Raw genomic sequence first — 26,596 nt, 5'->3', positions numbered from 1 at the left:
TCCACAAGCAAGTGCAGATGCAATGCGATTTTCACGCATTGTTGCTAGGAGATTATGTTAGTAAATTGATCCTTCTATCTTCGTTCAGTAGGACCTGCGCTGATTACGTCATTGAAGGTCCTTTTGCAGGTCCTGAAAGATAAAGAAAGAAGACAATGCCTTCTGCGTGAACAAGTGGATGGGGCGAGTTAATTTTTTATTTAATTTTTTAACCCCTCAAGCAACATTTTACTAAGCATTCTGTATTAAGAATGCTATTATTTTCCTTTATAACCATGTTATAAGGGAAAATAATAAAATGAATAGAATACCTAACCCAAACCCGAACTTTAGTGAAGAAGTCCGGGTTCGGGTCTGGGTACCACATTGTTTTTTTCTCACGCACATGCAAAACGCATTGCACTTGCGCGACAAAACTGAACATCGGAACGTAATCGCTGTCAAAACTGACTGCAGTTTCATAACCTACTTGCGCAGTTTTCCCGCAATGCGCACGCAACGCATCCGGAGCAAATCCGGGACGCCCGTGTGAAAGAGGCCTAAGGGTGCATTCACATGACCGAAACGTGGATCTGCAAAATACACATGACGTCCACGTTGCATCAGTTTTTTTGAATTTTTTTTTGCGAACCCATTGACTTTAATAATTCCTTAGTGCGCATTTGCGGCCAAGCACGTGAAAGCCACGAGTAGTTATCCTATATGAACGTTTAAAGCGGTTATCCAACCCCTATAAAGACCTCCAGAATGCCCTACTCTAGAGCATACTTACCTGCTCCCCAGCACACGCGTCCCTCCGGATCCCTGCACGGCCGCCGCTGCATCTCCAAGTTGCGCGGATCAAAACATCTGGCGATGGGGGGAGCAGCCAATATCAGGCCGCGACTGTGACCAACCTCCCTAGCATGGCGGGTGACATCAGGGAGGCTGGTCACCGTCGCGGCCTGCTATTGGCTGCTCCCCCCATTGCTGGATGTACGACTGGGAAATGCAGTGGCTGCCGTGCAGGGATTCGGGAAGCAGGTAAGTAAGTATGATCTATAGGAGGGGCTCTGACATTCTGGGGGTCATTATGGGGATTGGATAACCCCTTTAATTTGTATCACACAGTCATGATTTTGTGTACAGATGAAGTGCTGGAACTTTCTCCGTGAGGTTCTGGTCATTTCAAATGGTGCAAAATTTACCCAATGTGCTCCAAATCCTAAAAAGATTGCCGCATGAATGCATGTAGGAAAATACTGACTTGTAAACTCAGCACAGATCTACAGTACTGACATTTCCTTCAAGAGTAACTACACCCATCTGAAACTTTTGATTTGTTATAGGGACATATTTTACGTTTTGACCGGTGGGGATCTCAGCATTGAGACTTTCTATTGAGGCCATCTTCACTTCCGTGGCCTGCATTGAGGAGAAGCACCACTCAGCTGAGTGCTTCTAACGCCTCATTTTGGTGATCAAAAATAACTTTCGATTATTTATTTTTTTATTTAAAAAGTAAAAAAAATAAATAAAAAATCATAGTTACTCTTTCATTATGTTATTCCCTTTTCTTTATAGAAGCCAAGTACCATATTTTACAAACTTAAAGATGCCTACAAATTGGCAGTAGGCAGGAGACAAGAAGTCTAGCGTCTTGTTCAGACCACCAGACAAACATTTTAGTATAATTTCTCATCTTACAAGCTCATGCTATATACAGTAAGATGTGCCCATATTCTACCCACTCAACACAAAATGACCATAGCAACTCACCCGGATAGGCTTGTCCATGTCCCCATTACAGAGAGCCTGAAGTGGTATCTTGAAGGGTCTCCACACAGGATTCAGATTGTTTTTAATGACCTACAAAAATATACAGACCTGATACTCATAACACAGTAGGACCATGATGCTCACATCTACATATTACATGCAGTATATTCAGATGCATAGTTTTATTTTGTTAGGATCATGTCAACCACCGGGTATACTGATTGGTCTAGGACAGTGGTGGCGAACCTATGGAATGGGTGCCAAAGACGGCACTCAGAGCCCTCTCTGTAGGCACTCGCACCCTGGAAAAAGTCTATGGTGTACCAATATGCCTTTGAATTTTCCTGCCATTCATCAGCGCAGGGCGTACTATGAACAGCACAGGCAGCACATTGAGTGTAGGCAGGATATTATAGCTAAATGATAAATTACATTGAAGATATACTATATTGGTATTTATTGCCATTGCATATGTCTTGGCACTTTGCGATAAATAAGTGGGTGGTAGGGTTGCAGTTTGGGGACTCGGTCTCTAAAAGGTTCGCCATCACTGGTCTAGGACTTGGCATATACAGACTGGCAAGGATGGAGCTGTTGGACACTCCATCAAAGTCTTGTGTATACCAAAGTAATAACTTCACAGGTTGGAAAAAATTGGAATTAAAATGCACCAACTACGTAGCATGTAATAGGATGGACTCAAGCATAGAGGTGCTTGTAGCTATAAGAGATTGATCATTACCTCTGTTCTGTGGGCCATCTGCCATCTTCCATCATCAGCTTGCCTGTAAAATTCCAAGTAAGGGTCCGATTTTCCAAAAAAATCCTGCAAAAAAAGGTGAAATGGTGAGTGATAATCAGCGTCGGACTGAAGCCCCTTGGGTCCACCAGAGAAAATGATTCCGAGGGCCCAACCACTGTATATACAGGCCATGTTTTATTAGCTGTCCATTATTGTCAGAGTTTGGGCCCACCGGAGGACGGTACTCTAGTGGGCCCTGGCGATAATACTGCATGTGATAATGCTACAGTGTTCGGCAATTCCAGTAAACACAATAATACCTAGGTCAAGAGGTTCTTCACAGTAAAATCTGTGTGTACCACCTAAACATATTCAAGCCAATAAAGACTTTTTAATAGGTCGGCAAACGAAAAAAAACAGAAAAAACTTAACCCCTTATAGGAGTTACCCGGGATTTTTATATTGGTCTATCCGATCAGAAGGGGTCTGACACCCCTGCCCCCTACCAATCTGCTGTTTCAGACTAGCTTCAGCGTTGGAAGTCGGCACCTGAACTACCCAGCTCCATCCATTGTGCAGTGGACAGAGCTTGTAACTGTAGCTCGGCTCCCATTCACTTCAAAGGGACAGGTCTATATAGTATTAGCACCACGGCTACTCCGAAACAGCTGATCGACGGGGATGCATCAATTGAAATCTCTGAATATTTATTTATGGACGTGGATAATATTGGATTTTAGTACACTGTATATTCTTCTAATTTTTGCTGCGCACATTCCAAGAACCGTAACTTTTATTTTCTCACTGACAGTACTGAAGTGTGAAGTCTTTTTTTTGTTTCGTTTTTTTTTAAGATTATTTTGTGTGTCATTTGGTGCTACATATATAATATGATTACATTTACTTTTTTTTTTTTAGTAGAATGCAAAACATAAATATTTTTTTTTACATTTTTCTCCAAACACTAAACTATCAATTTTTTGTACAGGTTGTTCCAAATAACACCTTAAAGGGAACCTGTCATCAACTTTCCGCTAACCTCACTGAGTGCAGCATAAAGTAGTGTCACTCATGAGCTAATAGTAAGTGGTTGCCGAGAACCAGCATCATAATCATTACAGCCCAGACCTGGAAAAGAGTCAAATCTACCTGAGAAGAGTCCTGGTTATACATAATCTCCTGCTCTCCCCCATCTGCTGATGACCGGCAATTCTCTCCAAGATAAAAACAGGAGAAAATTAGGTATTAGACTGTTAATCATCAGCAGGTGGGCAGGGAGAGAAAGAATTCATGAATAACCATGACTCTTCTCAGGCGGCCGGGGCCGTTTTCTAGGCATAGTCTTCAAAGGTTATGTTGTTGGTTTTTATCAACCACTTGTTTATTACTTCTAGATGACAGACCGCTAAAATCAACTCATCTGTTTCTACTGTATTCTGCCATTAGTATGGGCAGCATAAAGTAGATGACAGGTTCACTTTAAGGACCAAGCCATTTTTCACCTTCGTGTCACTATGTAGTAATAACTTTGGAATGCTTTCACTTATCCAAACGATTCGGAGAATGTCATTTATTTTTTTTACGACGTTAGAAGGGTTAGGCTAGCTTCACACTAGCGGCAGGGGAGTTCCTGCATGCAGTACTTTTAGTCCGGCTGCCTCTCGCCGTGCTGCTGCCGGAACTCCGCCCCCGCCCCCATTATAGTCAATGGGGACGGAGCGGCGGTACAGGTGCAAACGTGAACTAGCGGCAGGACGGATACGACAGGCTAATCACCCGCCGGAACAGCCTGCCAGACTCCCCCGCTAATGTGAAAGTACACTTAGAAGCAATTTTTCACATTTTCAAAACAGACTTTAAGGACCATATCAGTTCTGAAGTCATTTTGGGGGCCTTAAAAAAGTGAAACCGCCTATAAATGACCCTATTTTAGAAACTAAAGCCCTCAAGTCATTAAAAACTGACATACTAACTTTGCTAACCCTTTAAGTGTTCCACAAGAATTAAAGGAAAATGGAGCTGAAATTTAACATTTAGATTTATTTTTTTTGTGGATTTTTCATTTTGATCTATTTTTCCTGCAAGACAACATGTGTTAACAGCAAATCGAACCTCAATATTTTTTACCCCGATTCTGAAATTTACAACAACACCCCATATGTGATTGTAAACCTCTACATGGGCACACAGCAAGGTTCAGAAGGGGAGGAGCGCCATAGGCTTTTGCAGGGCGTATTTTTCTGGAATGGTTTTTGGGCACCATGTCACTTTTGAGGTACCCCTAGAAAGGATACCCACAAAAAGTAACCCCATTTTGGAAACTACACCCCTCAAGGAATTTATCGAGGGGTGCAGTTAGCACATTAACCAAAAAGTGTTTCATAGAATTTAGAAACACTTGGCTGTGAAAACGATAAATTACATTTGTACAGGAAAATGTCCCCAAAGGGGTATTAGGAGAAAATGCACCCCACAATTTGTTACTCATTATTTCCTGAATACAGCAGCACCCTGAAGATCCAGGGTATCAATGTTTTGTGGATCCGACATTTGCGGACCACAAATCAACAACGGTCGTGTGCATGATCCCTTAGGTACAAGGGAAGCCTGGAGGCCTTTGTAAGGCATCTAGCTACCATGGTAACCTTTGGGACACTGCCATCGCAGCATGGTGGCCCGAGAGGGAGAGAGGGAGCTCCCTCCTTCTGTTAACCCCATAGATGATAATAATATTAATAATATTTATTTATATAGCCACACCATATTCCGCAGCACTTTAGATGCTGTGGTGGCTACTGACCGCAGCATCTAAGAGGTTAAACAGCCGGGATCGGTGACAGCATCATTGCAGCACAGTGTCACCAATTCCATTCCACTGAGGGGGTGGCAGGGGCACAGATGGCTGACAGGGGACCACAGATGGGACAATGGGGGCACAGGAGGGGGTTCAGAGCCATACCTTATTGCAGGCTCTGATCTGCACGGACACGATCTGTGGAGATCTGTACCACTGTACCAACTAACTGGTTTTGCTTTGGGTAAGTCCTAAGGGCATTATCCTAGCGGTCCCCTGGTTTTTACCCTTTAACCCCTATACAGGAATCTGGTGTTCACTCTAAGGGAGCCACCAGGCCACTACCTTATGGAATAGTCCCAATGTAGTTGGCGGCTGACCCAAAGAGGTCAGAGAAACCAGTGTGAAGCACTGAGGCATCAGGCAATACTCATAGTCAGTTAACAGGCAGATGTTAGGGAAGGTGAGCTCATGGCATGGATATCATGGAAAACCTCTGTCAGTTACAGGCACAGTACAACACTTGAACCTTTACTTTATGCAGAAGGAGAGAATACTCTCTAACCAGTCCATTCACTCCACCGAGCCTGGATGAACAGACTTCTCGCTAGGCCTCAGATCAGCCAGTCTTTCATACCCTGGTATCCACATCCCACACAAACTCAACAATGGCTCCCAAACTGTAACAGTCTGTCTTCCACTGGTTTCTTTCTCAGACACAGCACAGGCATTCATATGCAGCAACGCTGTGGTACTTCCAGCCTCTCCCTTAGGCCCACCAACAGCATCATGATGGCTCCACTAGACCACGCTGCACCACTGAGGCCTTCCATCCCTCATCTCAGCTTGCATTGTGATTTATTATTGCTCAATCCAATACCTTATTGTCCAGTTTTCTTGCTTCAACTTCAAACTGCGCCACTCGGTTATCTTTAATTTCTTCTGCAAATATCTAGAAGAAAGTTATAGACTTCCTGAAAATTCTGAGATATTACGGTAGCTTAAAATATAATTGGAAATCTACTTTAGAAGAAGTCATAGAGAGGGAAGCAAATATCCACAGCTATGACTCCATTGTGATCTGGTGGACCGGTCACGTTCATACATTATACAGATACCTATTATTTTCAATAGGTGCTGCAGGGTACATTCATACTTCATGGCTGCTTCACCTCATTTTAAACGGCTGTAAACCAAGGATCTTCTTTACAAAAAGCAATTTCCAATGTGGACAGCTCCTTAAAGGGCTTATCCTATCTTAGACAATGGGGGCATAGCGCTAGGATATGCCCCCATTGTCTGATAGGTGCGGGTCCCGCACCTACAAGGAGAACGGAGCCGGAGAGAGTTGTGGCTGGAGGACCCCGGGTTTTCCCGGGGTCCGTCCACCACCAGACGCAGCTCCCCACCTCTCCCATTGAAATGAATGGGAGCGTACTGTGCATGCGCAGCCACCACTCCCATTCATTTCTATGGCTCCATAGAAATGAATGGACGGCGGCTGCGCATGCGCAGTGCGCCCTCCTCAAGTTTCTCCACTCCGTTCTCCTTGTAGGTGCGGGTCCCAGAGGTAGTACCCACACCTATCAGACAATGGGGGCATATCCTAGCGATATGCCCCCATTGTCTTAGATGGGATAACCCCTTTAAGGGTACTTTCACACTTGCGGTGTTTGATTCCGGCAGGCAGTTCAGTTGCCTGAACTGCCTGTCTGATCAGGAAAACTGCATGCAAACGTACAGTACAGACCAAAAGTTTGGACACACCTTCTCATTCAAAGAGTTTTCTTTATTTTCATGACTATGAAAATTGTAGATTCACACTGAAGGCATCAAAACTATGAATTAACACATGTGGAATTGTATACATAACAAAAAAAGTGTGAAACAACTGAAAATATGTCATATTCTAGGTTCTTCAAAGTAGCCACCTTTTGCTTTGATTACTGCTTTGCACACTCTTGGCATTCTCTTGATGAGCTTCAAGAGGTAGTCACCTGAAATGGTCTTCCAACAGTCTTGAAGGAGTTCCCAGAGATGCTTAGCACTTGTTGGCCCTTTTGCCTTCACTCTGCGGTCCAGCTCACCCCAAACAATCTCGATTGGGTTCAGGTCGGGTGACTGTGGAGGCCAGGTCATCTGGCGCAGCACCCCATCACTCTCCTTCATGGTCAAATAGCCCTTACACAGCCTGGAGGTGTGTTTGGGGTCATTGTCCTGTTGAAAAATAAATGATGGTCCAACTAAACGCAAACCGGATGGAATAGCATGCCGCTGCAAGATGCTGTGGTAGCCATGCTGGTTCAGTATGCCTTCAATTTTGAATAAATCCCCAACAGTGTCCCCAGCAAAGTACCATCACACCTCCTCCTCCATGCTTCACGGTGGGAACCAGGCATGTAGAGTCCATCCGTTTACCTTTTCTGCATCGCACAAAGACACGGTGGTTGGAACCAAAGATCACAAATTTGGACTCATCAGACCAAAGCACAGATTTCCACTTGTCTAATGTCCATTCCTTGTGTTCTTTAGCCCAAACAAGTCTTCTTCTTGTTGCCTGTCCTTAGCAGTGGTTTCCTAGCAGATATTCTACCATGAAGGCCTGATTCACACAGTCTCCTCTTAACAGTTGTTCTAGAGATGTGTCTGCTGCTAGAACTCTGTGTGGCATTGACCTGGTCTCTAATCTGAGCTGCTGTTAACCTGCGATTTCTGAGGCTGGTGACTCGGATGAACTTATCCTCCGCAGCAGAGGTGACTCTTGGTCTTCCTTTCCTGGGGCGGTCCGCATGTGAGCCAGTTTCTTTGTAGCGCTTGATGGTTTTTGTGACTGCACTTGGGGACACTTTCAAAGTTTGCCCAATTTTTCGGACTGACTGACCTTCATTTCTTAAAGTAATGATGGCCACTCGTTTTTCTTTACTTAGCTGCTTTTTTCTTGCCATAATACAAATTCTAACAGTCTATTCAGTAGGACTATCAGCTGTGTATCCACCTGACTTCTCCACAACGCAACTGATGGTCCCAACCCCATTTATAAGGCAAGAAATCCCACTTATTAAACCTGACAGGGCACACCTGTGAAGTGAAGACCATTTCAGGTGACTACCTCTTGAAGTTCATGAAGAGAATGCCAAGAGTGTGCAAAGCAGTAATCAAAGCAAAAGGTGGCTACTTTGAAGAACCTAGAATATGACATATTTTCAGTTGTTTCACACTTTTTTGTTGTGTATACAATTCCACATGTGTTAATTCATAGTTTTGATGCCTTCAGTGTGAATCTACAATTTTCATAGTCATGAAAATAAAGAAAACTCTTTGAATGAGAAGGTGTGTCCAAACTTTTGGTCTGTACTGTATGTCATTTGCAGACTGATCAGGATCCTGATCAGTCTGACAAATACATTGAAATACCGGATTAGTTTTTCCAGTGTCATCTGGAAAAATGGATCCGGTATTGATAATTTTTCACATTTTTAAAGGTCTGCGCATGCCCAGACCTGGAAATCAGATCCGTTTTACCAGAACACTTGATACCGATCCGGCATTAATACATTTCAGCATGCTGCGGTATTTTCTCCATCCAAAAACTGTAGAGTGACTGAACTGAAGACATCCTGATGCATACTGAACGGATTGCTCTCCATTCAGAATGCATTAGGATCAGTTTTTTCCCAGTATTGAGCCCCTAGGATGGAACTCCATACCAGAAAAGTTTAACGCAAGTGTGAAAGTACCCTTAATCGTTTATATCTGAATTATTTATGTCAAGTTCTTAAGACATAAATGAGAAAAATGCACTTACTTTAGAGCCCACTTATAAATGGATTTTTTGACCATATAGATATATATATATATATATATATATATAACCAAAACACGGAACAGCACCTCCAGAGACAATCGCAGGTGCAAGCTACCAAGCAACAACGTAGAAAAACAAAGAAAGTAGCAGCACACTACTAAATGCACTAAGAATGGGTGAACAGGTGCATGTGTGAACAGGGTCAAAAACATGACGCCCATACTTACTGTTAAGCGGGGAAGAAGCTCTTAGCGCATATAATTGATCAAAAATATGTCGGGCCCATCTACCAGACGTCAAGGTGGCTTCTCATCAGATGGGACCTACTCTTTAGTAGTGTGCTGCTACTTTTTTTGTTTTTCTACATTGTTGGTAGCTTGCACCTGCGATTGTCTCTGGAGGTGCTGTTCCGTTTTTTGGTTATATGTATATTATAGAGGAATAGGCATCCTCTTTGGATCTTAGCACTCCCCGCCCACCCCCTGGTGTTTTAAATCAGAGTAACAATGGAGCTGGACACTCCATGTTAGAGTAGGTCCTATCTGATGAGAAGCCACCTTGACATCTGGTAGATGGGCCTGACATATTTTTGATAAATTATATGCGCTAAGAGCTTCTTCCCCGCTTAATAGTAAGTATTGGCGTCATGTATTTGACCCTGTTCACACATTCACCTGTTTACCCATTCTTAGTGCATTTAGTAGTGTGCTGCTTCTTTTTTGGTTTTTATATATATATATATATATATATATATATATATATATATATATATATATATATATATTTTTTTTATGTATGTTTTAGAACCTGGCTGGAATTGCACTAAACAGTTAAAGAGTCGGTCAGCAGTCTTGCCATGTAAAACTGCTGACAACACTAGGCAGAGGCCAGAGGAAGCATACCCTTTTTGGAGTTTTTGTTATTATATATACATTTATTCTGCCAGATTCTGCTTCTGCAAGTGCCCAGTAGGAGGGATTTTACTCTGCATTGAGCTGTTCACAGCCTCTCACCTCGTCTGAGTGGTGGTTGTAGTCGTCACCTGGGTGGATGCTAAAGTTATCATTTAGAACACAGGGAAGGGCTGTGAAACAGTTCAGTATAGAGAGCACTGCACAGTGAAACTCTACCTCTCAGTCATTTCAGGGGCAGAACCTGGCAAAATAAGACTTCATAATCAGACTACTCCTGATGAGAAAAGTTCCACTAACCCTGCTTTCACACCTGAGCGTTTCCCAAACGCGCGTCAAACGCGCGTTTGTGACGCACGCTTTTTGTAATAGTAAACGCGCGTTTGACGCGCGTTTGTGTCATTGACTGCAGTGTCCTATGGCCACAAACGCGCGTCAAAACGCCCCAAAGAAGCTCAAGTACTTGTTTGAGCGTCAGGCGTTTTACAGAGCGATCGTACGCGCTGTAAAACGCCCAGGTGAGAACCATTCCCATAGGGAAGCATTGGTTTTCATGTGTTGAGCGTTTTACAGCGCGTTTGAACGCGCTGTAAAACGCTCAGGTGTGAACTTAGGGTTAGGGTATGCTTGTCCTGCTCTCTCCAGCCCCACCTAGTGCTGTCAGCAGTTTAGCATGGTTAAAACTGTGGACAGACTCCATTTAAATAAACTCAAATTCCCTTATAATATAAGCCTTTGTTCAGGCTACCGTTAGCATAATCTACCGTATATCACAAAAATACCCAAAACAACCCATTATAGGCCAAATACAAAATTCCCCGTACCGTAATTGTTCCTTTTCCTGCTGGTCTTCCATTTTTTAATACAAGAGGTTTGGTTATTTTCTTACTGGAGACAATCTTGAGGGAAAAATAAATGTAGTTAATGTATTAAAGGATATAATTTACATATTTCTCACTAAGAAAATCCTAATAAATCACTAGTAAAAGCCTGCAAACTGTTCACTTCTTTCACAGTGGTTTTCACTGCATTCAGCTTAAGCTTTCAAGAAATCTTATTTCTAAAAAAGATGGCAAACAATTGTTCTTTTGGTATATTTTGGTACAGCTTTTATTAATGGCGTCCCTAATAATAATAATAATAATGATAATAATAATAATAATACTACATACTGCTGTATAAATATAAATTTATCATGAAAGCCTATGGGCAAGGTATGCCACTGTATATGCATCTATATTCTTATCACCATGATGACACTAAGGGCCCATTCACACGAATGTAAGCCACCCGTGCTGCGGACCACAAATTGTGGTCAGCAATGCATGGGCACTAGCAGTGTGAATTCCGTATTGCAGCGTGGACCCATTCATTTGAATGAGTCCGCGATTCACAATATATGGAAAAAGATAGGACATGTCCTATCTTTTGCGGTGCGGAGGCACGGACCAAAAACCCACAGAAGCGCTTCCGATCCGTGCCTCCGCTCCGCACCGTATCTTGAAGATTGATAGGGGATTCACACGACCGGTGCCTGTATATTGCAGAACCGCCGTCTGCGGTCCGCAATACAGACACGGACGGCCTACGGTCGTGTGAATGGACCCTTAGTATGAAAGAATGCTACTCACTTGTCCCAAAGTACATTCAAACTCTCCCAAGAAGTCATCATCGTCCAGATCATATGTTTTATTATCAATATCATAAATCCCAAACTTCAGCTTCTGGACGATCTCAAAGTAGTAGTCAACCAAAAACCTCTTGCAGAATTTGGGGTTTAGATTATTCTGAATTCTTTCTGTTCGATCAATCTGTCAGAAAGAAGAGAAAGCATCAGTAAGGAAATAATACATTACATTGTGCAATGCAATTATGTGGGATTAAATAATATCCGTTAGCCGCTGCTGGGCTTCCTGTTGGGTTATAACATTATTCAAACATAATTGTGACAGATCCATTTACTTCCAAGAGGCAAACTCATTGGGATCTTTGGGCTCCAGATGATCTGCTCTCCGTTTGTGTCAGAAGACCACGGTAGAGGACTTGAACATTCGATCGCTTGACAGCTTGCCCAATAGAATGCAATACTTTTGCATTGCAGCGTTATATGCCTGCGGCATCATCCTATTACACCCCGACTCTGGAAAGGTGTAGTGGGAGTAGTTGGCAGGCCTGGGGTGCCTTCCCTAGACCCGCCGCTGCCATGATGAACCATTGACACCTTATTATGTCACACAGGGACGCAATGGGCGAATGATAGGTCAGTGGCTGCAGTCGCATATGCCTGAAGCATCTGAAGGGTTAAGCAGCCAGTCTCTCAGTTATCTCTTGTAGGGTAGATACCTATGGGTTTAGGTATTTGTCAGTGGCAGTGGTATGCTTTAGCAGGTACTCAGAAAAACAGTACTGGGGACCCTAGCCTGGTCTTTCTCCATTGTTTATTTATACTGACACTGAAGAGGTTAACTGCTAAGACTGACTGTTTCCCCACAATCCTGGCACAGAGACCAAAATATAGCTGCAAACTGCGGCCTTCTCCCCCCACTGCGGCCATCTCCCCCACTGCTCCCACTGCAGCCTCCTCCCCCCACTGCTCCCACTGCAGCCTCCTCCCCCCACTGCTCCCACTGCAGCCTCCTCCCCCCACTGCTCCCACTGCAGCCTCCTCCCCCCACTGCTCCAACTGCAGCCTCCCCCCCCCACTGCTCCAACTGCAGCCTCCCCCCCCACTGCTCCAACTGCAGCCCCCCCCCTCTGCACCAACTACAGCATCCTCCCCCCCACTGCACCAACTGCAGCCTCCTCCCCCCACTGCACCAACTGCAGCCTCCTCCCCCCACTGCTCCAACTGCAGCCTCCTCCCCCCACTGCACCAACTACAGCCTCCTCCCCCCACTGCACCAACTGCAGCCTCCTCCCCCCACTGCACCAACTGCAGCCTCCTCCCCCCACTGCACCAACTGCAGCCTCCTCCCCCCACTGCACCAACTGCAGCCTCCTCCCCCCACTGCACCAACTGCAGCCTCCTCCCCCCACTGCACCAACTGCAGCCTCCCCCACTGTACCAACTGCAGCCTCCCCCCCACACTGTACAACTGCAGCCTCCTCCCCCACACTGTACCAACTGCAGCCTCCCCCCACTGTACCAACTGCAGCCTCCCCCCCCCCCACACTGTACCAACTGCAGCCTCCTCCCCCCCACTGACCAACTGCAGCCTCCTCCCCCCCACTGCACCAACTGCAAGCACTCCTCCCCCCACTGCACCAACTGCAGCCTCCTCCCCCCACTGCACCAACTGCAGCCACCTCCCTCACTGCAACCAACTGCAGCCTCCTCCCCCCACTGCACCAACTGCAGCCTCCTCCCCCACTGCACCAACTGCAGCCTCCTCCCCCACTGCACCAACTGCAGCTTCCTCCCCCACTGCACCAACTGCAGCCCCCCCACTGTACCAACTGCAGCCTCCCCCCACTGAACCAACTGCAGCCACCTCCCCCACTGCACCAACTGCAGCCTCCTCCCCCCACTGCAGCCTCCTCCCCCCACTGCACCAACTGCAGCCTCCTCCCCCCACTGCACCAACTGCAGCCTCCCCCCCACTGTACCAATTGCAGCCTCCCCCCCACTGTACCAACTGCAGCCTCCTCCCCCCCACTGTACCAACTGCAGCCTCCTCCCCCCCCACTGTACCAACTGCAGCCTCCTCCCCCCCCACTGCACCAACTGCAGCCACCTCCCCCACTGCACCAACTGCAGTCATCTCCCCAACTGCAGCCAACCCCCCCCTCACTGCGACCAACTACTCCCAATGCTCCAAGTGCGTCCGCCTCTCCCCACTGTGGCCTCTCCTCACTGCTCCAACTGCGGCCTCCTCCCCCCACTGCTCCAACTGCGGCCTCCTCCCCCCACTGCTCCAACTGCAGCCTCCCCTAGCTGTGGCCTCCTCCCCCCTCTGCTCCAACTGCGGCCTTCTCCTCCCACTGTGGCCATCTCCCCCAAAAGCTCCACCTGCAGCCTCCTCCCCCCACTGCACCAACTGCGGCTATTTCCCCCACCGCTCCCACTATGGCCTCCTCCCTCCACTGCTCCAACTGCAGCCTCCTACCCCCACTGCTCCAACTGTGGCCTCCTCACCTTCCCACTGTTCCAACTACGGCCACCTCCCACACTGCTTCAACTGCGGCCTCCTCCCCCCACTGCTCCAACTGTAACCATCTCCCCAACTGCTCCCACTACGGCCTCCTCCCCCCACTGCTCCAACTGCGGCCTCCCCCCCCCCCACTGCTCCAACTGCGGCCTCCTCCCCCCACTGCTCCAACTGCGGCCTCCTCCCCCCCACTGCTCCAACTGCAGCCTCCCCTAGCTGTGGCCTCCTCCCCCCTCTGCTCCAACTGCGGCCTTCTCCTCCCACTGTGGCCATCTCCCCCAAAAGCTCCACCTGCAGCCTCCTCCCCCCACTGCACCAACTGCGGCCATTTACCGCACTGCTTTAACTATGGCCTCCTCCCTCCACTGCTACAACTGCAGCCTCCTCCCCCCACTGCACCAACTGCGGCCTTCTCCCCCCACTGCTCCAACTATGGCCTCCTCCCTCCACTGTTCCAACTGCAGACTCCTACCCCCACTGAACCAACTGCAGCCTACTACCCCCACTGCTCTAACTGTGGCCTCCTCACCTTCCCACTGTTCCAACTACGGCCACCTCCCCACACTGCTTCAACTGCGGCCTCCTCCCCCCACTGCTCCAACTGTAACCATCTCCCCAACTGCTCCCACTACGGCCTCCTCCCCGCCACTGCTTCAACTGCGGCCTCCTCCTCCCACTGTGGCCATCTCCCCCAAAAGCTCCACCTGCAGCCTTCTCCCCCCACTGCACCAACTGCAGCCTCCTCCCCCACTGCTCCAACTGCGATCATCTCCCCCACTGCTCCAAGTATGGCCTCCTCCCTCCACTGCTCCAACTGCAGCCTCTTCCCCCCACTGCACCAACTGCAGCCTCCTCCCCCCACTGCTCCAACTGCGGCCTCCTCCCCTCCCCACTGTGACCAACTACTCCCACTGCGGCCAGTCTCCCCCCACTGCTCCAACTGTTAACAGTGAACTATGAGGGCAAAAAAATTAAAATAATAATAATCTTTCATTAATCGTAATCGAAGTAAAATGTACAACTAATCTTGATTTAGATTTTTGTCCTAATCACCCAACCCTACATAACAGTAAGGTGCCTGATCTACCTTATTACACGAGTAGATCGTGCAGGCGATTGTCGGGTGGGAAGCGGCAATCGCCTGCTCGCTAGTGGAGGAGAGCACTGCTATTACATGCAGAGATCTCCACCTCAGAATTGAGACGAGCGATCGCTAATGCCATTGTTCGTCCCCATACTAAATCATTATTTGCCGGTGGCAGACTGTGATTGCACCGCGCAATCTGCCACCAGTAAACAAGGATTTTTAAACCTGTTGGCGATGATCTGAAAGATTACCTGCCCATATAATATAAGCTTTAGCGTCTTTACGTAAGATTACAGGCAGCAGTTAAGCTGGTTAAAAGAAAGAATGCTCCAGGCAAATGAATGCGCTGTGTTATGTGTAGTGTCAGGACCTGCTCCACCCTCTCAGGCTCTGCGCCAAGAAGAACTCACACATTAATGTTGTGTGTGGCCCTGGTGTCTAGCAGTAATGTAATAAGTCTGTGCTTAGCCCTGGCTGTAGAGAACATCAGATGAAAAAGCAGGACCTTGCGTGAACTGCAGAAACACTAATCTAGGAAGAACAATCTAGTAATAAATGTATGAAGAATGACACCCAGTAAATAATGTGGTGGTCAAACACTTTACAAGTGATGGCCTGTCCCCATCTGATGATCAGGGGTCTGACACCCCGCACCCCTGCAATCAGCTGTTCTGCAGTGGATCCAGTGCTCTGTTCGGAAGCACACAGCTCCATACGTTGTGCTGTGGACAGAGCTGGTTACTGCAGCACTGCTCCCTCTGAAGTGAATGGTCAACAGTTCCATCCAAAACACCATGGATGGAGATGTGTAGTTCGGGCACTGGAGCTACTGCAAAACAGCTGATTGGGAGGATGCAGGGTGTGGGACTCCCATCAGATAGCTTATTCTGAGGACAGGCCATCACTTGTAAGGTTTTGGACAACTCCTTTAATCATTGTAAATACTGCAAAGTGTTCATGTGACAATAGCTTAAGGCCGAATGCACGCGGCCGAGAGCGGTCAGTGATATGCCGGGCTGGATTCCTGTTCAGAGCAGGAGCGCACGGCGTCATTGGTTGCTATGATGCCGTGCGCTTCATGCCGCCGCTGCTGTACAGTAATACACCTGTATTACTGTACAGCAGCGACGGCATGAAGCGGACGGCGTCATAGCAACCAATGACGCCGTGCGCTCCTGCTCTGAACAGGAATCCAGCACGGCATACCACGGACCGCTCTCGGCCGCGGAACATGGCCGTGTGCATTTAGCCTAAAACTTCAGCTTTCATGCATCCTCCCATGAATTTCTGACGCATTGGCCCCCACACATGGAGCCACCAAAGTGATACTGATGCAGCCCATGAGTTAGGGCCAATTTTTTATAAAGCACCATAGTCTGCAGCTGCATCTGGCCATGCATTTACCCCTCTGTTGTCACTTTTGACAAAATGTAGCATTACATGCCAGCCATTCGAGCTTTAAGATGTCCATATGCCCTAATGGACATTACAAGGATAAATGTATGGATAGCATAACTGGGTATTGGCATCTGGCGTTTGCAATGGCCATGTTGTCTGGTGTCCATCCAGACATCACAAAATCGAAATAAGAGAAAGAGTTTGTCTGTTACCAAAATAAATGCTTTTATTCAGGGGCGCTCACATTTAGGCAACAATCGCAAAACTTGTTATGGGCCCCGTGCCCCACCCTGTTTCCAGTACATGTACCTTAAACATTCCTAGGCAATATAGAACACAACGCATGATGACCCAGATTTATAAATTAGTTTGTTTTTTTTTGGAGAAAACTTTAATTAAAAAAAAAGGTTATATAAAAAAAAAAGTTTCTCTCCTCAACCACTATTATATGTTGGAAAAAGTGGAACACATGCTTCATAAATGACACATTATTTCTGTAAGTTTGTTAATTCATTAATTCTTAACACCATATTTATGCATATACACCAGACAACTGGCATAAAAACACCCACACAGCTCTAGGTCTGCAGCTTTCATCATACAGTGTATTATAAAACTATCTGGCTGAAGCCACCACTAGCTCAGTGCATGGGAATTTATACAGTTACCATTGTCTACAATGGAGGCTGTAAAATCTCTTTGCACCGAGCTCCCATAGAGGTAAGAAAATGGAAGGTTTTCATGCTGGGAACAGAAGAAGGAATTCAGCACCGCCCCATACCCCTTGATTTGGGCGCCATAGTAGTTTCTTGGTTTACAAATAGTTAAATGGCAGCTCTTAGTAATAGTTGCCGGGTAGTGGACTGGTCCCATTTCCCCTGGCTAGTGAGTCTGCTAATAAGCAAGCCAGAGTGAACACCTGATCTTGGTGTGGGCTGCTGCAAAGAAGGCCAAGAAAGAATCATTCTTCAGGAGTCACCATTCCTGTCAGTGGGGAAAGTAGCATTGAATTATTGCAGAAGGGTGAGGACCACTTAAAGGCCGTGTTAGACGCACGCATAAAGATAACGCACGCATATGGCTTTAGACTTTACTGCCTGTGGTTTTGGTTATATTGTTTTTGGAACCTGCCACACTACAGAGACGGGCGGTCATCCGATCTAGGACTGCACTCTGTAGTTGGACATTGCATTGAAACATTGAGGAATGGCACTCTGTTGGTCAATTGGGAGGATTGTTAGTGTCTATGGAGAGAGACTTAGGGAGGACCACCATTTTAATACCCACCTCCTATGCACAGTCTTTGGGGAAAATTCTAGTTTGTTAAGTACTTGGGAACTGTGCCTCACTTGTGTGTGTACTAAACCCCCCATTATCCATTCAGCAAAGGAGAGATTTTATTGATAACCAAGACGGCTTGGTCATTGGTCACCCTACCCAATCCAAGTTGTTCTTCCAAGTTCTCCTGCCTTGCACCCCGCTGCTAACCTAACATTAAGGCCACCCCAGACACCACCAGGCAGGAGACCTTTAAAGTCCAGGGTCAGCCCCAAGGGTAAGAAGCGTTGCTCCCCTTCACCTTGTTGCACATACGGCCTGGGAGAGCGCTGGAGCAGGGAATAGCCACTGTGAGGACTATGACCACCCTTATTGTCTCCACCTCCACTCCCATCCTCCCCTGCAGGCTGGTGCACTGCACACATATTTAACCATTAATGATTTTCACTTGCCACACTGCTACTGTTTACTCCAGCCAGTGTATTCCCTATGCGTTTAGTACTGACTTGAAGACTATCGATATTACCAGGCGTGCAGACTCAATAGCCTAAAAAGGTTCAAAATGATAAATAACTTAATATAAAATATTTTATGTAATAATGGATTACCTCAAACCACTGCTGGCCACTTGTGTTCATGAGGAAGACACATAATGGATCTGATTTGGACCCGACATCTTTATCTAGTAGATTGTCACAGGAAACACTTAGTTCCACTTTGGTTACACATTGTGCTGCCATTTGCAATTCTGAAACAATAGAGAAGACTGTTAGAAATGAATATCCATCTGTAATCTCCTAACGTGGGCTAAATGATAATGCATAACTGATTACAGAGGAGGAATAGAGCCGAGAGCTTTAAATCTTAAGGGTACACAAGCACATAATACAGTTAATTGTTAGATTTGTGTCTATACCACCCTACAAGTTTAGACATGATATACTGTGTACTCCTTTTCTTCCCTACATGTCTGCAAGCCTTGACACATTTCTTGGTTCTGTCCCAGGGTGGGCCAGAAGATTCTGGGACCGAGTTGCCTGATGTATAAATAATTTTGCAGGAACCATTGTGGCAGCTGGTGTTTTATTACTTCTCATCCAAGGTCAGAAAACGATGGCCTACATTTGAGAAGGTTGGCCTAACCCTACATCTACACTTAAGACATACTCCTCAGGTACAAGAGCCCAAGTGCAACCTCAACCTCCTATAGATATGTTACCTATAAGTCAAGAAAGGAACAGTCATTTTTCATTATGTAGATTCCACTTCTCTGCCAGGTTTACACTGATAGATCACCACTATCTAAGCTCCAATATATATTGTAAGGGTAAGGGGCACTAAAGTCAAAATAGTTTTCCAGTAGGATAGGTCATCAGTATCAGATTGGTGGGGGTCAGACTCCCAGCACCCCTGTCGATCAGCCGTCTGAACATCCCAAGTCACTCCGGATGACCGCTGTGGCCTCTTCCTAGGTCAGTGATGTCACATTCACCAGTCACATGGCCTGTGTCCAGCTCAGTCCTATTCATATGAATGGCCCTGGGCTGCAATACCAAGCACACACTATGCAATGTATGGCGCTGTGGTATTCTTCCAAGAGGCTGATCGGTGGCCATGCCGGGTGTCAGATCCCCACCGACTGGGTACTGTTGACCTAACCATGACGATAGGTCATCAATATTCTACTCCCGGAAAACCCTTTTAATAGCCACTTAAATAATACAGGGGTTTACAGACAAAATATATACGAACAGAACAGTTTTACATACTTTTTTTTAACCTACTTAAATTAATAAATCACAGAAAAAAATGCACCAAACAGATATGCCACTGACTATACTAGCTAGTCATACAAGCAGATATTGAAAGCTAAGACTTTTGCCAATATATTCCTGTCAGGAACACATCGGAGCCCATCATGCACCACGTCACGGTCTCTCAGCATGGCAAGGGTCCTACCACTGCGCTAACTATGGTGTGAACACGGTCTGAAGGTGATGAAATCCAGCTCACAGCCAAGCTTCCACACAGCCGCCTAGCAGGACAACTAATGCAATGTGAATAAAGCAAGACTGTAAGCAACACCCATATCAGACCGTGTGATGGAGGCTACCAGGTGCAAAAGAATGTTTAAATGCCAGGTAAAGGCACATTCAATACATATAAAACAAAATCACAGAAATATAGTGGCAAATATGGGGGAACTGCTCAAACCCCAAACACTGTAGCGTGTTTCTCATTAGGGGAGCAGTCCCACCGCATGTGGACTGCAGCAAACGATCATCCCCAGCAAAAAATGCGTACAATGGAGGATGCCGGCGCGGTCCACATGCACCACAAAGGCATCCTACACAAAACGGAACATTGTGCGGATGAACATATAATTATATAAATCACAGAAAAAAAAATGCACCAAACGGATATGCAAGCTGGATTTCATCACCTTCAGACCGTGTTCACACCATCGTTAGCGTAGTGGTAGGACCCTTGCCATGCTGAGAGACCGTGACGTGGTGCATGATGGGCTCCGACAGGAATATATTGGCAAAAGTCACAGCTTTAACGCTGGGTTCAGACCTGAGCGTTCCGAAAGGAGCGCTCTGTATGCGCGCTTGTACGGGCGTTTACAAGCGCGCATACAGAGACAGGCGTGCACACATTGTCGCGCGTTCCCGAAAGTCTATTGTACGGGAACGCGCGACAAACGCTCAAAAAAAGGGTCAGGTACTTGTTTGAGCGTCGGGCGTTTTGCAGCGCGATCGTACGCGCTGTAAAACGCCCAGGTGAGAACCATGCTGATAGGGAAGCATTGGTTTCTCCTTGTTGTGCGTTTTACAGCGCGTAGGAACGCGCTGTAAAACGCTCAAGTGTGAACCCAGGTTTTTTTTTAGCATTTTCACCTTGGACCCTTATACGGTATTATATTGAAGTTTACTGTATTTGGTTGTCGAGTAGGCTGAACTAGATAGTCTTCTGTAACCCTATAAATCTGATCTATTTACACGGACTAATGATCAGAGCAATTATCAGGAAGGAACGTTCCTAGGAAGATGCTGCCGATCACTCAATGACTGAACACTAGTCCATCGGCGGAAAGCATTGTTGATGCAGACACAAAATCATCATTTCTGGGAAGTGGTAGTGCTATGTATACAGGGGTCTACTGCCCAGAAACAATGGGGTCATTTATCAAACTGGTGTAATGTAGAACTGGCTTAGTTGCCCATAGCAACCAATCAGATTCCACCTTTCATTTTTCACAGCTCCTTTGGGAATTGAATGGTTAAATCTGATTGGTTGCTAGGGGCAACTAAGCCAGTTCTACTTTACACCAGATTGATAAATCTCCCCCAATGAATCTCTATGGGCACAGGCAATCGCAGCAGCAATGGCTCGTCCCAATACAGAGGAGATAGCTGCTGCATATAAATGCACCTCTCACCTCCACCAACGTTAAGGCATTTATCCGAAATTAACATTCCAGATAAACGCCTGTTGAGTCGGCCGTGTAAAGGGGCCTTTCCTGTTACATCCGCTTTATGGGAAGGAGATGTGTCAGATGGGGGAGAGGCGGGGGCCTTCCTGCAAATCATTTACCAGAGACTATAGCGCGAATGGTAATTGTATCATCTGATGTAGGCCTAATCACCAAATTCAATCAACCATGTGTTAATAAGTAACAGGTACTTAGTAAACGCAGGGCCTCGTGGTGGAACCACAGTCCATGATCTCACAAATACTTTCACAAATGACATACAATGTGAACACTTGCTTTCTATGGATCGTTATCTTCATCTTTATTCTGCGGATTCCACATCTCCTTAGGGGTATTGCAGCTCAGCCCCATTCACTTCAGCTGAGCCTAGCTACAGTACATGGACAGCTGTTTTCTGGGGTGGGGGGAGAAGCCATGTTTTTTCAAGCCTCTGCAGCTCATTGTAATGAGAATGGTCCATGCTCCCCTGCATCCTCCTGCAGAATCCCTTTAATATGACAGAGCGGCTCCTGTAACCCTCAGAATAATCTGTTCACTGGGGACGGGCTCATTTCCTACATTGACTTCTGAAGGAGAAACTAGTATTACATGTAGCCATTCAGATGAATGACCATCCATGTAATGCATGGACAACCCAAGCCCACTAGAGCCGTTGTCACCTAGCAGTCCTCCATCCTGGAGTCCATATAGACAGGGGTTATCTTTATGAAACACCCCTTTTGAAAGTTATAACATTCTATATCCTCCGTGTTAGGCCTCATGCACACGACCGTTGTTTTATTCCGTGTCCGTTGTGCCGTTTTTCGTGATTTTCTGCTGACCCATGGGTCCGTTGAAAACTCGGCTAATGCATAGTTTGTCATCCGCGTCCGTGATCCGTGGTTCCAGTCCGTCAAAAAAATATAACCTGTCCTATTATTTTTGCGGAAAACGGTTTGCGGACCCATTCAAGTCAATGGGACTGCTAAAAAACACGAAGGCACACAAGATTGTCATCCGCTTCCGCGTCCGTTTTTTCCCTATCATTTGCATGGCAAACCTGTCTTAGATTTTTTTTTACTTTCCTTCAAGTCTGGTGATCCTCCAAAAATAAAGGAAGACACACGGAAACAAAAACGGATCACGGAACAACGGAACCCCATTTTGCGGAACGGAACACAACAACGGTCGTGTGCATGAGGCCTAAGTTTGGTGCTTACATTTCTGCAGGCTGATATACAAAGTACCCGGCGTCAAAGTTAACGAGCATCAGTCATGTTTCCCACGTAACGCTGCATGGACCATTTCTTCTGAGGATCTGCAGCTTCATTATTCAAGCTGGCATGGCTCTTGCGTTACATCTTTCCACCACACCCTGTATATTGCTGGCTCATTTCAATGCCTGGGTGATTTACTTTCGTCATGTGTGTACATAAAAGCATAAATCATTCCAGCACTGTATTCACCCATTACAGTGTCTGTAATTAACACAATCTGAACATCATCATCTCCACAGCTTTCATCTGGCAAGGCAGAGAAGAGGATGGGAGACTTTATTCATTTGTATGATTGGAGCCAGATCCTTGTGGGATGGTCCAGAGGTTGCCTTCAAGTCCTTTGTCACATCACTGAATAACAATCCCATAGGTCTAAGATTTACTCACGAAATAAATGAGAGGGAGATCTCATTCCTAGATATCAAAATTTCGAAAAGGAATGGAACACTGTATACTGAAACATTTAGAAAACCGACGGCCACCAATAGCCTTCTACACTGGGGTAGTTTTCATCCGAACCCAGTAAAAAGAGGCATTCCTAAGGGCTAATATATTCGGATCAGGAGGAACTGTACTGATACCCCCACATTTATGGCACAGTCTAGGGACCTTAGGGAAAGATTTCTAAATAGAGGCTATCCTGACGTGACACTAAAAAAGGCGTTTAGGCATTCCCTCACACACAACAGAGATGATTTTCTGAACCCTAATAAAAAGGATGAAACACAGAATCAAGTTATTAGGATTATTGGAACGTACGATGACTCTCATGAGAGGATATTTGAAATCTTGAGAAGGCATTGGGACATCCTCCGAACAGATAGAGATCTTGTAGATGTGCTCCCACCCAAACCAGGGATCACTTTCAGGAGAGGAAAATCGATAAGGGACCATCTGGTTCATAGTTTTTACACCACACCGAAAACCTCTGGAACCTGGCTGGATAGGAGACCGTTGGGAACATTTAAATGTAGTGGTTGCATAGCATGCCCATTCATCATTACATCAAAATCCTTTAAAAGTGTCACAACGGATAGAACTTTTGAGATAAGGGACTTTGGAAATTGTAGGAGCTGTGGAGTGGTCTATCTTATAACATGTACTTGTCCCTTAAATTATGTGGGTAAGACTAAAAGGGAGCTGAGGAGGAGAGTGGGGGAGCACCTAGGGGATATTAGAAATAAACGAGACAAACCAGTGTCGAATCATGTACTTGAGTTCCATGGGGGTGATCCTAAATCCCTGGGATTTCAAATCATTGAAATCATTCCTCCCTCTCCACGTAAAGGAGATTGGGATAAAAAGATTTTACAGAAGGAATGCCAGTGGATATATAGATTAAAAACTTATAGTCCACATGGCCTCAATGAACAATTATCGTTCGGCTGTTTCCTGTAAAATAGGTGCATCCTCCGTTCCTGACTTTTCCCACATAAATATAATTATTGAGTGAGATATACTATCCACAACTCCCACTTAGCTACGACTAGAATTCATTCTTATAATCATCACCTGTTCAGGGCACCTACAAAATGAATTACTCTTCTTTTCTTGCTCATCCGTCCACTCTGGCACGACTATTAAATTCTTTATGTCCGGCTGTATATGGGGTTCACCTCCTCGGGTGGCCCCCTTCTCTTTCTTCAACTAAACCAACTACCAATGGCGACTTTATTGCTATCATACATTCTGTCATAAATTAAAATATCGGATCAGAATTGATCCCATAGTAATTATCATAGTGCAGGAAGGGGGTGTATTTTGTAATTCTTTTCCCCCCGGATGGCTTGTTAATATCTGGTCCAGTGGAACCTTGTCAATATATAAAGTGTCTTAATCCCTATTTAGGGTTGATCCAACTCCCTCTAAGCCTCCACCCTGTGTCCCATTCTCCCCCCTTCTTTACTGTTTACCAAATGTTATATCATATTATCCACTTAATAATTGATTCCGGAAATAATATACGGATGGCAATGATACATCAATAAACATGCCATTTATAATGATTTAAACATTATGATGATTGCAAACTAACTGCACAGCCTCATTGAATATTTAATCGCTTGGTGGAACGCAATTTGCGTTCCAAAACAACTTCCGGGTATCGGGACAGCACTAGATACGTCACTTCCGGTTTCGGACACTACTTCCGGTCTGTGGAACGCATATGCGTTCCAAATTGGCGTTTTGCATGCTGCCTATATGGATCATCAACTGTGAGCTAGTTTATGACTATATAATATGTTTTTCACGAAATGTGCTATCACCATGACCAGGGGGGATGGTAAACAATCCAGGAGAGAATACTCTGAACATTAAGTTCATCTATCTTGGTAACCTAATTATCTAAGAGGGGAGGGACTAATTGGGGGTGGACACTTTATAAGGCGCTGTTTTTGAACAGGACCTGGGGACACCGGTCATTTTTTGCCTACATCTGGGCTTCTATTCCTGGAGGGTCTTGATTGAGAGACGCCAAATTTGAAAATCTCTATCATGAGATATTGCTGATGGAGTATTGGTCTCCACTTCCTCTGACGAACCAGTCGGAAAATATATGGACTGGGGAAACGTAGCGTTGGGATTTGTATGTTTGTATTTGTTTTTCTAGTGTGTCTAATATGCCTAGCCTTTTGGGCAATTAGGATAGGGTGATAAAGGGAGAGCCAGTATAGGCACGAGGACAGGGAACCTCTACCATTAAGGGGTGTCCCTGGGCTGAGTCTATGTAGGGTCATGAAGGGACATTCATAGGATAGGATTATTTCTCCTACTATTGGGTATCACAGTTGTGAGCTGTATTATTGCTATCACGACCTACAGACTACCACAATCATCATTAGTGCTTAATAATCATCGTAACGCTTCCTTTACCAGCACCAGATCTCCATCTAGTTATGGAGCACTACACCCCTTGACGACTGAGCTAACCATCTGACTCCATCTGCCCTGGTATTTCAGCAATCGTGAGTAACCTTCTGATTCCATCTGTTCTGGTATTTCAGCAAATCGTAAGTTACCAAGTAACCTTTGTTGTGGTTCAACAATATGTGAATATTCACGATATACAGATTCAGTATTTCAGCTAACCGTGAACAATCACTGAATGTGTATCATATTTCAGCTAACCGTGAACAATCACGGAATGTGTATTATATTTCAGCTAACCGTGAACAATCACGGAATGTGTACCATGTGAACCTATGCAATAAGATCAATAGTGAACTACAATATATTGGTTTCCTTAACGATTTCTCCTGGTCCTCAGCTGTGCCCCACACTCAGAGTACCCTGTGTGGGGGTAATCAAAATCCCCAGGATTGCTTACCAGTCGTGTATTTTTACCTTTATATAGGTGTAACTGTAGCCATTTTTTATTTTTTTTTTGCCATTATAGGACATTGTTTGTCGACCTTCCTTGTATGTGTAGTCCGGCTGTAGGCCAGATTTTAATAGAATATCATTAAAAGGTATATTTTAATTGGGAAGGTGTTCCAGTATATATTCAGATCCTTGTGCAGTAAGAAAAGTAACAAGACAAGCAAAGTAAAGTGCACGAACCCCACACTGCACAAGAACCGTAAGGGTCTCCATCATAGACCCATAGGCACCAGGTGTGGCCTCTCTGCTCTGTGAGGCAAAGCGGTAGAGTTTCTAAGTAAGCTAGTGCCCATGACAGAGGTGGTATCATTCCCCTCCACTTGGATTATACTCACTTTGAGAACGTTCTAAATTTTTACACAGGAGAGTTTAGGAGTTAAAGGGGTTGTCCCACAAAAAAAAAAATTCTACAGTTTTCAAACCAGCACCTGGATCTGCTGAATACTTTAGTAATTGCATGCAATTAAACATTTAGCATAGCCACTGAGCTATTCAATAAAATGTACAGTACAGACCAAAAGTTTGGACACACCTTCTCATTC

At 45.5% G+C, this 26,596-nt stretch overlaps 1 protein-coding gene across 2 annotated transcripts in view; it reads right to left on the bottom strand.

Annotated features, from left to right (window-relative positions):
• Nucleotides 1-26,596, bottom strand: part of CPNE3 (copine 3) — an 85,832-nt gene that overhangs the window by 29,691 nt on the left and 29,545 nt on the right. For both annotated transcript variants that reach the window (XM_044292928.1, XM_044292927.1), the window contains exons 2-7: nt 18,530-18,669; nt 11,642-11,821; nt 10,835-10,909; nt 6,175-6,246; nt 2,501-2,584; nt 1,759-1,848 (exon numbers count right to left, since the gene is read on the bottom strand). In XM_044292928.1, the coding sequence (XP_044148863.1) occupies nt 1,759-1,848; nt 2,501-2,584; nt 6,175-6,246; nt 10,835-10,909; nt 11,642-11,821; nt 18,530-18,661 (633 nt within the window). In that variant the 5' untranslated portion in view covers nt 18,662-18,669. The remainder of the gene's footprint in view (nt 1-1,758; nt 1,849-2,500; nt 2,585-6,174; nt 6,247-10,834; nt 10,910-11,641; nt 11,822-18,529; nt 18,670-26,596) is intronic.

This window comes from Bufo gargarizans, chromosome 5 (genome assembly GCF_014858855.1).
Source record: "Bufo gargarizans isolate SCDJY-AF-19 chromosome 5, ASM1485885v1, whole genome shotgun sequence".
NCBI classification, from domain to species: Eukaryota; Metazoa; Chordata; class Amphibia; order Anura; family Bufonidae; genus Bufo; species Bufo gargarizans.
Note: the sequence above shows the minus strand (reverse complement) of the source record. Positions and strands in the feature narration are given on the sequence as shown.